Source organism: Mirounga leonina, unplaced genomic scaffold (genome assembly GCF_011800145.1).
Source record: "Mirounga leonina isolate KUSES-001 unplaced genomic scaffold, KU_Mleo_1.0 Mir_171, whole genome shotgun sequence".
In the NCBI taxonomy this organism is placed as follows: domain Eukaryota; kingdom Metazoa; phylum Chordata; class Mammalia; order Carnivora; family Phocidae; genus Mirounga; species Mirounga leonina.
The window spans coordinates 21,494,680-21,510,733 of NW_023270436.1; the positions used below are offsets into that span (position 1 = coordinate 21,494,680).

Here is a 16,054-nt window from a genome sequence, read left to right on the forward strand (position 1 = left end):
TCCCAGGGAAGTTGAAAATATATGGGTATAAGAAATGATATATAATGCAAAGAGTAAGTAAAAGAAAGTTGGAGTGGTTATATTAGTATCAAACAAAATAGATGTTAGGACAATAATTACCACCACAGATAAAAAGGGACCTTGCATAGGGGCACTGGGTAGCTCAGTCATTAAGCATTTGCCTTCAGCTCAGGTCATGATCCCAGAGTCCTGGGATCGAGCCCCGCATCAGGCTCCCTGCTCAGCGGGAAGCCTGCTTCTCCCTCTCCCACTCCCCCTGCTTGTGTTCCCTCTCTCGCTGTCTCTCTCTGTCAAATAAATAAATAAAATCTTAAAAAAAAAAAAGAGTAGAAATTGATGAAAGAGAAAATGTACAATAATACTGAGTATCAATGAAACTAATACCTGATTGAATAGAAAGATGAAAAAAATTGATAAATCTCTAAGCAGACTAATGAGACAAAAGAGAGAAGACATAAATTAACAATATCAGGAATGAAAGAAAGGACATCACTAAAGATCCCACAAAAATTGAAAGGATAATAAGGTAATGTTATTGACAACTTGATACCAATAAACTTGCAACCCAAATTAAACGTAAAAATTTACTGAAAGAAACAAAATACCAAACTAATCTAATTAGAATTAGAAAATTTGAATGGTCTTATATCAATCAAAGAAATTGAATTCATAATTAAAACCTTTCCACAAAGAAAACTCCATGTAAAGATAGCTTCCTTGGTGAATTCTACTGAATACTTAAGGAAGAAATAATACCAATCCAACACAAACTCTTTTTTTTTAAAGATTTTATTTATTTACTTGAGAGAGAGAGAAAACGAGAGAGAGAGAGAGCACAAGCAAGGGGGGGGCAGAGGGAGAAGGAGAAACAGACGACCCTGCAGAGCAGGGAGCCCGACGTGGGTCATCCCAGGATCACAGGATCATGACCTAAGCCAAAGGCAGACACTTAACTGACTGAGCCACCTAGGTGCCCCTGCCAACATAAACTCTTCCAGAAAATACAAGAAGAGAGAACACTTCACAACTCATTGTATATGGCCAGTATCACTCTGATACTAAAACCAGACAAAGACATCATCAAAAATGAAAATACAGATCAATATACTTCAAAAAGGTAGATGCAAAAACTCTTTAACAATTGGGTGCCTGGGTGGCTCAGTTGGTGAAGCATCTGCCTTCAGCTCATGTCATGATTCCAGGGTCCTGGAATCAAGCCCCACCTGGGGCTCTGTGCTCAGTGGGGAACCTATTTCTCCCTCTCCCTCTGCCTGCTGCTCCCCCTGCTTGTGCACCCTCTCTCTCTGTCAAATAAATAATTTAATTTAATTAAATAAACTCTGACTGTCTTCAGCTCAGGTCATGATCCCAGGGTCTTGGGATCAAGCCCCGCATCAGGCTCCCTGCTCAGCAGGAAACCTGCTTCTCCCTCTCCATCTGCTGCTCCCCCTGCTTGTGTTCTCCTCCTGTCTCTCTGTCAAATAAATAAATAAAATCCTTAAAAACAAAAACAAAAACACACTTAACAAAATTATAGCAAATCATATCCAACAATATATAAGAAGGATAAGACATAATGACTAAGTGGTATTTATCCTGTGAATGCAAGGTTGGCTTAACATCCAAAAACAAAATCAATTTAATACTAAAAGACTGAGAAAAAAATTATGATTTCAATAAATGAAGGAAAAAATTGACAAAATTCAGCACTCAGTCATAATAGAAATTGAAGGGAACATCCTCCACTGGATTAAGGACATCATCCTCAACAATAAAAAGCTCAAAGCTTTCCCACTAAGATCAGGAATGACTAAAGTAAGTTGGCTCTCACCATTTCTATTCAAAATTATACTGGATATCCTAACCAGTACAATGGAACAAGAGAAAGAAATAAAAAGCATATGCAAAGAAAGAAAGAAGTAGAACAGTCATTACTTACAGATTATATAATCATGTACTAAAAAATCCTAAAGCATCTGCAAAAAAATGCCACTAGAACTTAAAAGTGAATTCAACACTGTCACATGAAACAAAGTACAAAAATACATTATATTTCTGTAGACTAGCAATAAAAAAATAGAAAATAGAAAATTTTAAATCAATTTATAATAGCATCAGAAAGCAAAATACTTACGGGGCACCTGGGTGCCTCAGTAGGTTAAGTGTCTAACTCTTGGTTTCAGCTTAGGTCATGGGGCTCCATGCTCATGGCAGAGTCCACTTGTCCTTCTCCCTCCCCCTCTGTCCTTCCCCCTCTACCCTTCCCCAACTCCATGCACATACGTGCACAAGCACGTGCTCTCTCTCTCTCTAAAATAAGTAAATAAAATATTTTTTTAAATAAGCAAAATATTTAGGAATATTTTTTTTAATTGTGCAAGAAGTGAACACTGAAAACTATAAAAAGTTGCGAAGGAAAATGAAAAGAGTACTAAATAAATGGAGAGATATACCATGTTCATGGATTAGAAGACTGAACAATGTTAAAATGGCAATTCTCTCCAAATTGCTCTAAAAGTTCAATGCAATCCCATTAATTTCCCAGTTGGCTTTTGAAGAAATTGATAAGCTGATTTCATAACTTACCCTGAAATGCAGAGAGAATAACAAAAACAAACTAGAAAAAGAAAAACAAAGATGGAAGACTCACAATACCTGACGTCAAGACATAAAATAAAAAAAATTAAAAATAAAAAAGACATAAAATAAAGCTACAGTAATCAAGACAGTGTGGTTAGGGCATAGGACAGATAGACAAATCAATGGAACAAAATAGAGACCAATAATAGCCCCATATTTTTATGGTCAAATGGTTTGTGGCAAAGGTACCAAAGATAATTCAATGGGGAAAGGACAGTCTTTTCAACAAATGTTGCTGGAACATGGTTATCTATACTGAAAAATAAATAAATAAATCTTGACCTCTATCTCATACCCTGAAAGAATCATAGACATAAAGGTAAAAAACTATAAAAATTCTAGGGGCACCTGGGTGGCTCAGTCGTTAAGCATCTGCCTTCAGTTCAGGTCATGATCCCAGGGTCCTGGGATCGAGCCCTGCATTGGGCTCCCTGCTCCGCGGGAAGCCTGCTTCTCCCTCTCCCACTCCCCTTGCTTGTGTTCCCTCTCTCACTGTGTCTCTCTCTGTCAAATAAATAAATAAAATCTTTAAAAAAAAAAAAAAACTATAAAAATTCTAGAAAAGAACCTAAGAAAAACTTTATAACCCTGAGTAAGATAAATATTTCTTAAACAGGACACAAAAAGAATGAACATAAACAGACAATAGCTAAGAGACAGGGATAAGTATCATAATTTAGTAATAAGACTGGGCTTATTGTTTTTGGGAGGCTTTCACAGTGCTTTGTTCATACCTCTTTTGCAGCCCATATCAAAGCAAAATCATTTTTCATTCAGACAAAATACACATAAATAAAAGACTCTCTATCCAATCTCTGGAACCCTTGGATGTTTACATAAAAAACTACCACAGAGACAGTTTGGAAGAGAAAGAAATTGGGTTTTATGTTTTCCCTCATCAAACTAGACAATACTGACATTTCAGAGAAACACTTCAGAAAGGCAAAAGGATTATACTGAAAAAGTTAAAAAAGTCAAAATGAAAAAGAAAAGTGAAATGATAAAATTTCAAGACATATCTTTATAACAAAAGAGTACAAGTGAACCTTCTTTTACAGAGTGAGTATATTCCTAGAAAAATAAGTATAAAATCAAGTTTTTTTGAAATGAAAAAGAATTATGCAGCAGTAGAAATTTCTTTATAATTTTATTATGAATCACACTGTATATGAAAACCTGTTCATAATCTCAATAATAAAAACTAATTTATATTTTATATAATTCTAGATACCCCTGTTAAGTTTGCTTAAAGTCAAATATGGAGCTAAATTTTTTTTTTTTTAAGATTTTATTTATTTGACAGAGAGAGACAACAAGAGAGGGAACACGAGCAGAGGGAGTGGGAGAGGGAAAAGCAGGCTTCCCGTGGAGCAGGGAGCCCGATGTGGGGCTTGATCCCAGGACCCTGGGATCATGACCTGAGCCGAAGGCAGACGCTTAATGACTGAGCCACCCCAGGCACCCCTGGAGCTAAAATATTAATGCAACTGTAAATATACAACAACTTCACTTATCATAAAAGGAAAAATATCAGGGGCGCCCCTGGAGCTAAAATATTAATGCAACTGTAAATATACAACTTCACTTATCACAAAAGGAAAAATATCAGGGGTGCCTGGGTGGCTCAGTAAGCATCTGCCTTTGGCTCAGATCATGATCCCAGCGTCCCGGATCGAGCCCCGTACCGGGCTCCCTGCTCCACAGGGAGCCTGCTTCTCCCTCTCCCACTCCCCCTGCTTGTGTTCCCTCTCTCGCTGTGTCTCTCTGTCAAATAAATAAAATCTTTAATAAAAAAAAAAAAAGGAAAAAAATCAGAGACTAAACCTTGATAGAAGTTACCTTAAAAGGCTGATTTTTCATCTATAATCATAAAAGTGCACCTTTTAAAGCCATTTTTGTGTGAGTTAAATCACAAGACATTGACAAAAGAAAGTGGAATGACACAGAAAAAAGAAAAGGATAAAAGTTTAAAAGTGTTCACAAATAGGGGGCACCTAAGTGGCAGCTGGTTAAGCGGCGGACTCTTGGTTTCAGCTCACGTGGTGATCTCAGAGTTGTGGGATCAAGCCCCACGTCAGGAGTGTGCTTAAGACTTCTATCCCTCTCCCTCTGCCCCTCCCCGCTGTTCTCACTTGCCCTCTGCGAAATAATCTTTTTTTTTAAGTGTTCACAAATATAAGAAGAATATAAAATAAGTAGATCCAAAAAAGGAAGGAATGGAGATGCTTAATTTGAAAATTAAGCTATTTATCAGGCTCATTGCACCAATACAGACTTTAAAAGAAAAAGGAAATGAGAAAGAGAAGACACATGCCAAGTCTTGCTAGAATAATTTATTGATTTGTACCTTTAATAAAAATGTCACAGTCAAAGCTATTATCTACCAAACACATACTATGAACAAGTAACATATTATCTCTGACTCTTAAGTAGCCTTACAAGATAAGTATTATTATCCCATTTATCTTCACCCCAGAGAGGTTAAGAAATTTACCAAAAGCCATACTGTCATTAACAAAAGAGAAGGAGGGCGCCTGGGTGGCTCAGTGGGTTAAGCGACTGCCTTCGGCTCAGGTCATGATCCTGGAGTCCCGGGAACGAATCCCGCATTGGGCTCCCTGCTCGGCGGGGGGTCTGCTTCTCCCTCTGACCCTCCCCCCTCTCATGTGCTCTCTCTCATTCTCTCTCTCTCAAATAAATAAATAAATAATAAAATCTTTAAAAAAAAGAGAGAGAGAAGGAATTTGAACCTGGGTCTGTCCTTTGATAACAGCATTCTAACTCCCAAATGATGTCATATAACAATTTTTTTAAACACTTTGTTTAATCTATAATAATTATAGTTACAAAAGAACTCCTTTAGGGAATTACAAAATACCAAACAATTCATGAGGCAGCAGCAACACTGGAAATTCCACTGAATGAGGACAAAAATACCCACCAGAGTTGAAGTGTAAATTAATATGACATGACATTAATAAGACAGTAAGGATATTTTTAAAATCTCTAGCAAATATCCATCAACTTTTGTTAACATAACAGAAAGCCAAGAACAGGATCAAATGCTTTTGTGATTCAGTAAAAAAATATCTCAAACATTTCAGCACATCTTAAGAAATATTTTCTAAAATAGACTGGGGGTTAGACGGTGAATAGGCACACTGAAAACAAAGTTTGTACAAAGCAAAGATAACTCAAGTCTTAAACTATTCAAAGAAACATAGATAATTAAAATGATGTATTAGAAAAAATAAGTTTCTCTGATTAAATACCATCTGAAAACAAGCAGTCATTAACAGGGAATAATAAAATTATTTTAAGTTGAAAGAAAGAAATCATCTCTATCTGAAACATCTGTGCAAAAAGAAGATGTCAAAACCTATACAAATGACTAAAATGTATCCTATCAAGAAGCTAAGTGGAAAAAAAAAATACAAATTCCAAACATACAGGAAAAGAATTAAACTTGAACATGGACAGCAGTTTCCAAGCATTAAAAAGGGAAGCCATTCACTAGTGTACCAGCTCAATGAGGCCCTTCTACACTTCACTGATATACAGACTATTAAAATATTAATAACTGCAAATTCAATAAAATGTTACATTAAAATAAGAAATCAGCACAAAAGAATCTGTGAAAGTAAATGAAATTTCTACCTTTGGCCATTTGGGATTGAGAAGTCGAGCTTTGATTGCATCATCCAATGCCTTGTCATACTGCTGGATTTTCATATAGGCTGCAGATCTATTGCTGTATAAGATGCAGTTCTGAGGGTCAACAGCCAAGGCTTCATTGTACAGAACAATAGCTGTGTGAAAATCTCCATCATGACAGGCCTGGTTACTCTGACGAACCTTCTCAACAAATTCAGCTTTGCTCAACAATGGTCCATCAGGACTTCTCCGACCAAGAGTCTTAGCACCAAAGAGAGGAATCTACAAACAAAGAAACTTTGTCAGATAATCCAGAGGGTTTCCTTCTCTGAACTTCAAGAGAACAGGAAAATTCTTCATGGTCTGCTTTACACAGAAAACTTTTGTATCCTGAAAGACAATAAACTTTCCAAGAAGCAGCCAACATATTACCTTGAATACATATATATGTATATGTATGTTTTTGTATATACATATGGTTATAAACATATGTATTTACATTTTTTTGATTGAGAAAGTGAATGAATGAATGAATACAAAAGAAAACTCAGGCTTTTTTCCTTGGCAATTTACAGTTAATACTAAGGGAGGGCAACTGGCTGGCTCACTCAATAGAGCATGAGACTCTTGATCTCAGGGTCCTAAGTTCGAGCCCCATGTTGTGTGTAGAGATTACATACATACATACAAAAAGTTATATTAAGGGAAAGAATACAAATATAAGCAAAATAGAAAATATGATCTCAATCATATTAAGACGGCTGCACTTAAAAAATGAAAGAAACAAGATCAAAATATTAACTATGCTAAGTTATCTCTGAATATAAAATTATGGTTTATTTTTATTTTGTTAAAATTTTCCCTTATCCTAATGTTATGCAATGACTATAAGTTTTACACTTTTTTTTATTAAAGATTTTATTTATTTGAGAGAGAGAGAGCATGAGAGCTAGAGAGAGAGAGAGTTCGCGCACTAGCAGGGGGGAGGGGTAGAGAGGGAGGGAGAAGCAGACTCCCCACTGAGCAGGGAGCCTGATGCGGGATTTGATCCCAGCACCCTGGGATCATGACCTGAGCTGAAGGCAGACACTTAACTGACTGAGCCACCCAGGCGCCCAATTTTAAAATTGAAAAAAATAAAAATAAAAACAAAACTTTTAAAACATAAATTTTAGGAGCACCTGGGTGGCTCAGTCAGGTAAGCATCTGACTCTTGATCTCAGCTCAGGTCTTAATCTCAGGGTGGTAAGTTCAAGCCCTGCATTGGGTTCTGCATTGGCCACGGAGCCTACTTTAAAAAAAAAAAATTTAATATATCAATGAATCTTTTTAGACTGGCAAATTTGGTAATTTGGCTACTACCATGGAATTTCAAAGACAAACGCCAGTTTTTGGAAATCAAAAAGAAAAAAAAAAACCTGCTGTAAACTGTATCTTGGCAATTTAAGACCTGTTTTTTATGTTGATTTTTTCCAAATCATTAAGTTTTCTATGACTTAATAATAGTGACCTTAAAACCAAAGGGAGTGAATGAGTCAAACATTACTCATTTTTAAACAGGAAAATCATGAACTGCATCAGAGTCCCAAGAGAAGAAACTTAAGACAGCAGTATCCAGACAGACAGTTCACAATTCTAATGAGGCTCGTCCTGAGTAAAATTAAAACAAAAAGTGTAAAAGTATAATTTGCTTCCCCATGTCTTTCTTTAAGACTGTCTAATCCCTCCATTCAAAAGAGGACAGATCTGATATGTAACACACCAATACTTAGAAAAATAATAGAATCCCAAAGAGACATTTGCTTTAAGAAGGACAAATTCCACAGAAAGGAGGAAGAAAGGCAGAGCTGATCTCCTACATAGGCAGCCACTATTTCTCCTCTGTTTACAGGGATATCATGTCCTAGATTTCCAGGACAGTTTGAAACATTAAAATATCCTAGAAATTTCAAATATCAGGATCCAGTTTTTTTGTGTTTTTTTTTTTATTCATTTAAGAGAGAGAGCACAAGCAAGGGGAGCAGCAGCAGAGGGAGAGGGAGAAGCTGACTCCCTGCTAAGCAGGGAGCCCGATGCGGGGCTCGATCCCAGGACCCAGAGATCATGACCCAAGCCAAAGGCAGACGCCCAACCATCTGAGTCACCCAGACACCCCTCAGTGTCCAGTTATATCCCTCAACTCCCTGATACTAGAAGTGGCTAACTAAGAATGTATTCTGGTTAGTTTTTTGTTGTTGTTTTAAACTATGATCATGAAACATACTGCTTGAAAATGAATGGACTAATGTAACATTTAGCAAATAACAAGGATTTTCCTAAAGAGTCTTGATTTTTAATTATTTTATCTATGTAACCAAACCAACATATGAGATACTGACAATATATAAAACTGATTTCATTTTGGAAAATATACTCATCATGACTCCAAATAAGGGCAGTACTAGCCATAAGTTATGAAAGCCAATCTTGTATTTGAAAACTGAAGGGTATGACATAAAAATACAAATAACAGCCTTAAAAAGTAAAATGGTTAGGTTCAAATGTAGCCTAAAGGTGAAAAAGACATGTTCCTACTATTAGAGCATTTCCTACTTGTCAGAGTAATAATTTTGGTTCATTGCCAATATAGATAAGAATCAAATTAACAAAAGAAGGGCTCTGGGGTGCTTGGGTGTCTCAGGTAAGCATTTGACTTCAGTGCAGGTCATGATCTCAGGGTCCTGGAACGGAGTTCCGGTCAGGCTCCATGCTCAGCAGGGAGTCTGATTCTCCCTCTCCCTCTGCCCTTCCCTTATCACCCCCCACTAGTGCTCTCTTAAATGAATGAATGAATGAATGAATGAATAAATAAATAAATAAATAGTTCTGCATTCTATTACCTCCATATACAGTAACATTTCCCAAAATATGTTCCTCTAAGAGCTCTTAGGTCCTCAGAATACTTGGATGAACAAAGATAAATAAGATTCTACTTTAGTGGAAGAGCTCTCAGAGCTTTTATTTTGTACCTGTGAATCTGAGAGGGGAGAAACCACACATACAAGATCAAAGGATCTTTTTGGTAGAGTATCTTGACAGACAAGAAACTGCTTAAAACTCTGATATGAACTGGGGCACCTAGCTGGCTCAGTCAGTAGAGCATGCAACTCTTGATCTCAGGGTCACAAGTTTAAGCCCCATGTTGGGCATAGAGCTTACATAAAAAAAAGAGCAGGGGGGGTGCCTGGGTGGCTCAGTCGAGTGAGAAGCTGCCTTCGGCTCAGGTCATGATCCCAGGGTCCTGGGATCAAGTCCTGCATCGGGCTCCCTGCTCAGCAGGGGTCTGCTTCTCCCTCTTCTCTGTTCATTCTCTTTCTCTCTCAAATAAATAAATAAAATCGTTAAAAAACCTCTGATGTAAACTATTAAATAAAGCCTCTAGGAGCAAAGTAAAACACCACTGAAAAGTGCAAGTGCAGAAAGATTATAAATACCAGAGAATTCTAACATCATCCTCACCACCAAGTGTCCATAAATTTAAAAGAAAAGAGCACTCTAGTAAGTGTCCAGAAGCTTCTAATTTGTCAAAATATGCCTGTTCCTACTAAGCTAGCTACAATGTGGTCCTTAGGAGGCTAATAAATAGCATTTTGTATAGTTAAAAAAAAGGGATATAATTTATCTAGTCCCTCTTTATCCTCTCAGCTACTGAAAAACTCAGCATGACAGAGAGAACAGACTCTTGCATGTATTTTTCAGATTATGTATATATATTTTTATATATTTAAATATATGTCATATATTTAAATATATAAATATATAGTATATATTTATATTTAAAAATATTTTTTTAAGTTTATAAATATATAGTACTTGGAATAACTGGCCATATTAAATTCAGAAACAACTGGAGTGAATAGTACTACTTATGGAGATTTTTAAAAATAAAATGAAACTTTAAATCACTATTCACTTAGATAAACTGCTTATGATATTCTTTCATTCCTCATATATTTCACTTATTTACAGTTTATCGATGTCAACATATATTAACATCGTTGATATTTTTCTCTGACCTCTGACAACTCATCTTGAAATGGTAGTGGCAATACAGATGAAATAGGCTCAAAACATACAAATGAAAATAGGCTCAAATATACAGATGAAATAGGCTCAAAATATTCAGCCACATACAATTACCAAACCATAATTGTTCCAGACCAGTTATAAATTTTGATTACTCAAATGAGAGAGAAAAATACTTATCATCCTTTATATAAAAAAATTATAGATGAATCAAAGAATTAAATGTTTAAATAATGAAATTATTAAAATGAAACACAAAAGAATTTTTCATCATATAAGCTGAGGAAGGCTTTTCTTTTTTTATTTTTTTTAAAGATTTTATTTACTTGACAGAGAGAGACACAGCAAGAGAGGTAACAGAAGCAGGGGGAGTGGGAGAGAGAGAAGCAGGCCTCCCGCCGAGCAGGGAGCCCGATGTGGGGCTCGATCCCAGGACCCCGGGATCACGACCTGAGCCGAAGGCAGATGCTTAATGACTGACCCACCCAGGAGCCCCAGAGGAAGGCCTTTCTAAGTACAACACAAAACCTACAGACATAACAAAAATAAATTTGACAACATAAAAATTTTAAATATCTACATGGAAAAAAAAGATTTAAAAAAAGGAAAAAGATGATTGACAAATCAATTTTAAAAAACTTCACAACACATAATAAAAGGCTAATTTTCTTACTATATAAAAATGTACAAATAAGAAAAAAAACAATCTAATGGACATAGGACAATGAACAAAGGATATGCACAGACAGATCATAAGAAAGGAAATCCATACAGCCTTTAAGCATTTTTTTTTTAAGATTTTATTTATTTATTTGACAGAGAGAGACACAGAGAGAGAGGGAACACAAAGGGGGGGGGGTTGGGAGAGGGAGAAGCAGGCTTCCCGCAGAGCAGGGAGCCCGGTGAGGGGCTCGATCCCAGGACCATAGGATCATGACCTGAGCCGAAGGCAGATGCTTAACCAACTGAGCCACCCAGGCGCCCCCTTTAAGCACATTTTTAAATGTGTGACTTCAGTTACTTTTTCTTTAAAGTAAATTCTATGCCCAACATGGGGTCTGAACTCACAACCCTGAGAGCAAGAGTTGCATGCTCTACAAACTGAGCCAGCCAGGTGCCCTATGACTTCAGTTATTTTAAAAGAAAATTAAACCTCAAGATATTATTTTTCTTCTCTCATTCTAATGGAAAAAAAAGTTATCAGTACACTTTCATAGTAAAGGGATAAGGAAAAAACTACATTCATACATTGTTGATGGAACTAGAAACTGATATTTCTTTATAGAAAAACGAAGGAATAGCTACAAAAATATAAAAGATACATATTCTTTGAATTCTAGAAATTTTTTCACTTCACGTAAATTACCCTTCAGATACATTTACCTACGTATGTAAACAAAGTCTCATATACAAAAATATTCGTAACATCATTTGTATTAGCATGAGATTAGAAATAACCTAAATGTCAGACAACAGGAAAACAGATAAATTAATTTTCATAGATCAATATAATTGCTACTACAAATCCAGCCAAAAGAATGAAGCAGATTTTATATACTGATATGGAAAGATAGAAAAACTCAAGTTGTAGAAGAGATACAGAATATGTTATCTTCCATAAAAAAAAGGGGAAGGAAGTAATGCATATACACACACTTACATGCTTAATTACACATGGGTTAATTATGCCAGAAACAATATATAAACCAGTAGAATAATTGCCTCAAAAGAGAGTTGCTTGAAGACTGGAAGGTAGGAGTAGGAAAGTAACCAATATTTCCATTTTGTGCTGTCTGATACTTTATTATATGTATATATTCCCTATATATATTTTTTAAATGTGAAAAAAAAATTCTGAAAACAGAGCATAGGTTACTTTTATGTATCAGGGCGCACATATATAGTTGTAGAATCTGTTTACCTTTTTTTTTTAAGATTTTATTTATTTATTTGTCAGAGAGAGGGAGAGAGCACACAAGTAGGGGGAGCGGCAGGCAGAGGGAGAAGCAGGCTCCCCGCTGAGCAGGGAGCCTGACGTGGGCCTCCACCCTGGGACTCCTGGACTCCAGGATCATGACCTGAGCCAAAGGCAGACAGATGCTTAACCGACTGAGCCACCCAGCGGCCCTGGGGCTACCACTTTCTAAATCTTATAAAGTCACTCTCTACTCACCAAGCTATTCTTATACCTAGAGAGTAGGATCATTTTTGAATTTACACAAAGGTCCCATATGGATAAGCAAAGGGTACACATTAGTTGTGTATTTTAAAAGCAAAATAGATAATGGGGTGCCTGGGTGGCTCAGTCAGTTGAACATCTGACTCTTGATTTTGGCTCAGGTTGTGATCTCTGGGTCATGAGATCAAGCCCTACACTGGGCTCTGAGCTCCACTCAGAGTCTATTTGAAATTATCTCCCTCTGCGCCTTCCCCTGCTCAGGCTAGCTCTCTCTCTCCCAAATAAATAAATAAAATCTTAATAAAAATAAAAAATAAAAACAAAACAGATAAGACAATATTTCACTGGAAAATTAACTACATAATAAAGAATCCAATGTGCATTCCAAAACTAAACTATATAATACCTCAAATTAACAACTTTGTAGATGGGTTTATAAGATGTGACATAACAAAGAGCAGGATTAATAAACTGGAGAAAAAGTCCATAGAAAATACCCAAAATGAAATTTACCCAAAAAGAAAGGGTTGACGGGAGAAAGTGGGTGCATAAGAGACACAATAAGAGGAGGAGGAGCAAGATGGCGGAGGAGTAGGAGACCTAAATTTTGTCTGCTCCCAGGAATTCAGCTTGGTAGGTATCAAAGAATTCTGAACACCTACAAACTCAACAGGAGATTGGAAAAAAGAATGGCAGCAACTCTCTGAACAGAAACAACCCCTTTCTGGAAGGTAGGACATGCAGAGAAGTGAATCTCAGGCAATATTTGGGAAGACAGACAGCAGGGGCAGGGAGCCTCCGTCAGCCGCTACCAGCAAGTGACAGAGCAGCGGAGCACAAAATCGGAACTTTTAGAAGTCGGCTCCACTGAGGGACGTCACTCCGGTCGCTAAGCCGGGGGGTGGAACCCTCGCGGGACAGTGTGGTCTCGGGACCCTCGGGGTCACAGAAAGACCGGGGGTGCCTGAGTGCGGCAGAGCTCCCAGGTATTGGAGCGGGGAAGCCGGCTGCAGAGGCGGAGCCGAGGCGCGGGCTCTCAGCTCGGGGTGGCCATAAACCGTGATCCACGGCACAGTCGGGCCCCTGCTCCTCCAGCAGGGACCCAACAAGCGGCAGATCCGGGGAGACTCCCCTTCCTCCCCAGGGAGGAGCAGTGCGGGAGTGCACCGCAGGGATCTGCTGGGTTTGGAGACTCCACTCGGGGTCGGGTGCCAGAGACAGAGGCGCGCGGTCACAGGCCGGGTGAGCACGGAGTGCGGCCGGAGACCGGGGAGACGGGAGTGACTGCTTTTCTCTGGGGGCGCACTGAGGAGCGGGGCCCGAGTTCTCGGCTCCTCCGGGGCGGAGATTGGGAGGCCGCCATTTTCACTCTCGTCCTCCAAAGCTGAATGGAAAGCTTGCAGGGAACAAGAGCTCCCGAAAGCAAACCCGAGCAGATTACCTAGCCTGGACCCGGCAAGGGCGGGGCAATTCTGCCTCTGGCAAAGACATTTGGGAACCACGGCAACAGGCCCCTCCCCCAGAAGATCAGCAAGAACAGCCAGCCAAGACCAAGTTTACCGATCAATGAGAACGGCAGAACTCCAGCGATAGTGGAATACTGCACATAGAATTCATGGCTTTTTTCCCAAGATGCTTTAGTCTTTCAAAGTTAACTTTTTTAATTTTCTTTATTTTTTTCCTTTTCTATTTTTTCTTGAATTTTTCTTTTTCCTTTTTCAACCAACATCTTATCAATCCTTTTTTTTTAAGATTTTCTTTATTTGAGAAAGAGAATGAGAGAGAGAGAGAGAGCATGAGAGGGGAGAGGGTCAGAGGGAGAAGCAGACTCCCTGCAGAATAGGGAGCCCGATGCGGGACTTGATCCCAGGACTCCAGGAAAATGACCTGAGCCAAAGGCAGTCCACCTAACCAACTGAGCCACCCAGGTGCCCCATCAAACCCTTTTTTAAAAATATTTTATTTTTTCATTTTTAGAGTTATATTCTATCCCTTCATTGTAGTTAACCTTACTTTTTGTATATATATAAGTTGTCCTCTCTTTAAAATTTTGGGATTCAGTTTCTTCTAACAGACCAAAATATACCCTAAATCTCTAGGGTATGACTTTGTTCTAGTCTCCTGCCTGATCACAGTCTCTCCCCACTCTTTTTGTTGTTGTTGTTCTTTTTTTAATTTCTTTTTTCTTTCTTTCAACCAACTTATCAATTCCTTTTATAAAATCTTTTATAATTTTCATCTTTACATTCATATTCCATCCCTTCATTGTTTTTACCCTTATTTTTGTACAAACATAAGTTTTTCTTTCTTTAAAATTTTGGGAGGCAGTTTCTTCTAACAGACCAAAATATGCCCAAAATCTAGTGTGTGGCACTGATGTATTCACCAGCCTGATCATATTTGATCATATTCTTTTCTTTTTTTCTTTCTTTCCCTTTCTTTTCCCCCCAGTTTCGGGTTTCTTCTGATCTGTTTAGTGTATATTTTTCTGGAGTCGTTGTTACCCTGTTACCATTTTGTTCTCTCATTCATCTATTCTCCTCTGGACAAAATGACAAGACAGAAAAACTCACATCAAAAAAAAGAACAAGAGGCAGTACCAACTGCCAGGGACCTAATCAATACAGACATTAGTGAGATGTCAGAACTAGACTTAAGAATGACAATTATAAAGATACTAGCTGGGCTTGAAAAAAGCATGGAAGATACTACAGAAACACCTGGAGAAATAAAAGAAACCAAGTCAAAATCAAAAAGGCTATTAATGAGGTGCAATAAAAAATGGAGGTTCTAACTGCTAGAATAAATGAAGCAGAAGAGAGAATGAGTGATATAGAAGACCAAATGATGGAAAATAAAGAAGCTGAGAAAAAGATAAACAACTGCGGGATGATGAGGGCAGAATTTGAGATGTAAGTGATACCATAAGATGAAACAATATTAGAATAATTGGGATCCCAGAAGAAGAAGAAAGAGAGAGAGGGGCAGAAGGTATACTGGAGCAAATTATAGCAAAGAACTTCCCTAATTTGGGGAAGGAAACAGACATCAAAGTCCAGGAGGCACAGAGAACCCCCCCTCAAAATCAATAAAAATAGGTCAATACCCCAACATCTAATAGTAAAACTTACAAGTCTCAGAGACAAAGAGAAAATCCTGAAAGCAGCTCGGGACAATAGATCGGTAACCTACAACTGTAGAAACATTAGATCGGCAGCAGACCTATCCAAAGACCTGGCAGGCCAGAAAGGACTGGCATGATATACTCAGAACACCAAACGAGAAAAATATGCAGCCAAGAATACTATATCCAGCTAGGCTGTCACTGAAAATAGAAGGAGAGATAAAAAGCTTCCAGGACAAACAAAAACTAAAAGAATTTGAGAACACCAAACCAGCCATACAAGAAATACTGAAAGGGGTCCTCTAAGCAAAGAGAGAGTCTAAAAGTAACATAGACCAGAAAGGAATAGAGACAATACACAGTAACAGTCA

The 16,054-nt window shown here is 37.8% G+C and overlaps 1 protein-coding gene across 2 annotated transcripts in view; it reads right to left on the reverse strand.

The window, feature by feature from the left end:
• The window catches only part of TTC28 (tetratricopeptide repeat domain 28), a 628,656-nt gene that overhangs the window by 576,531 nt on the left and 36,071 nt on the right, over positions 1 to 16,054 (reverse strand). For both annotated transcript variants that reach the window (XM_035017265.1, XM_035017264.1), the window contains exon 2: positions 6,319 to 6,597. In XM_035017265.1, the coding sequence (XP_034873156.1) occupies positions 6,319 to 6,597 (279 nt within the window). The remainder of the gene's footprint in view (positions 1 to 6,318; positions 6,598 to 16,054) is intronic.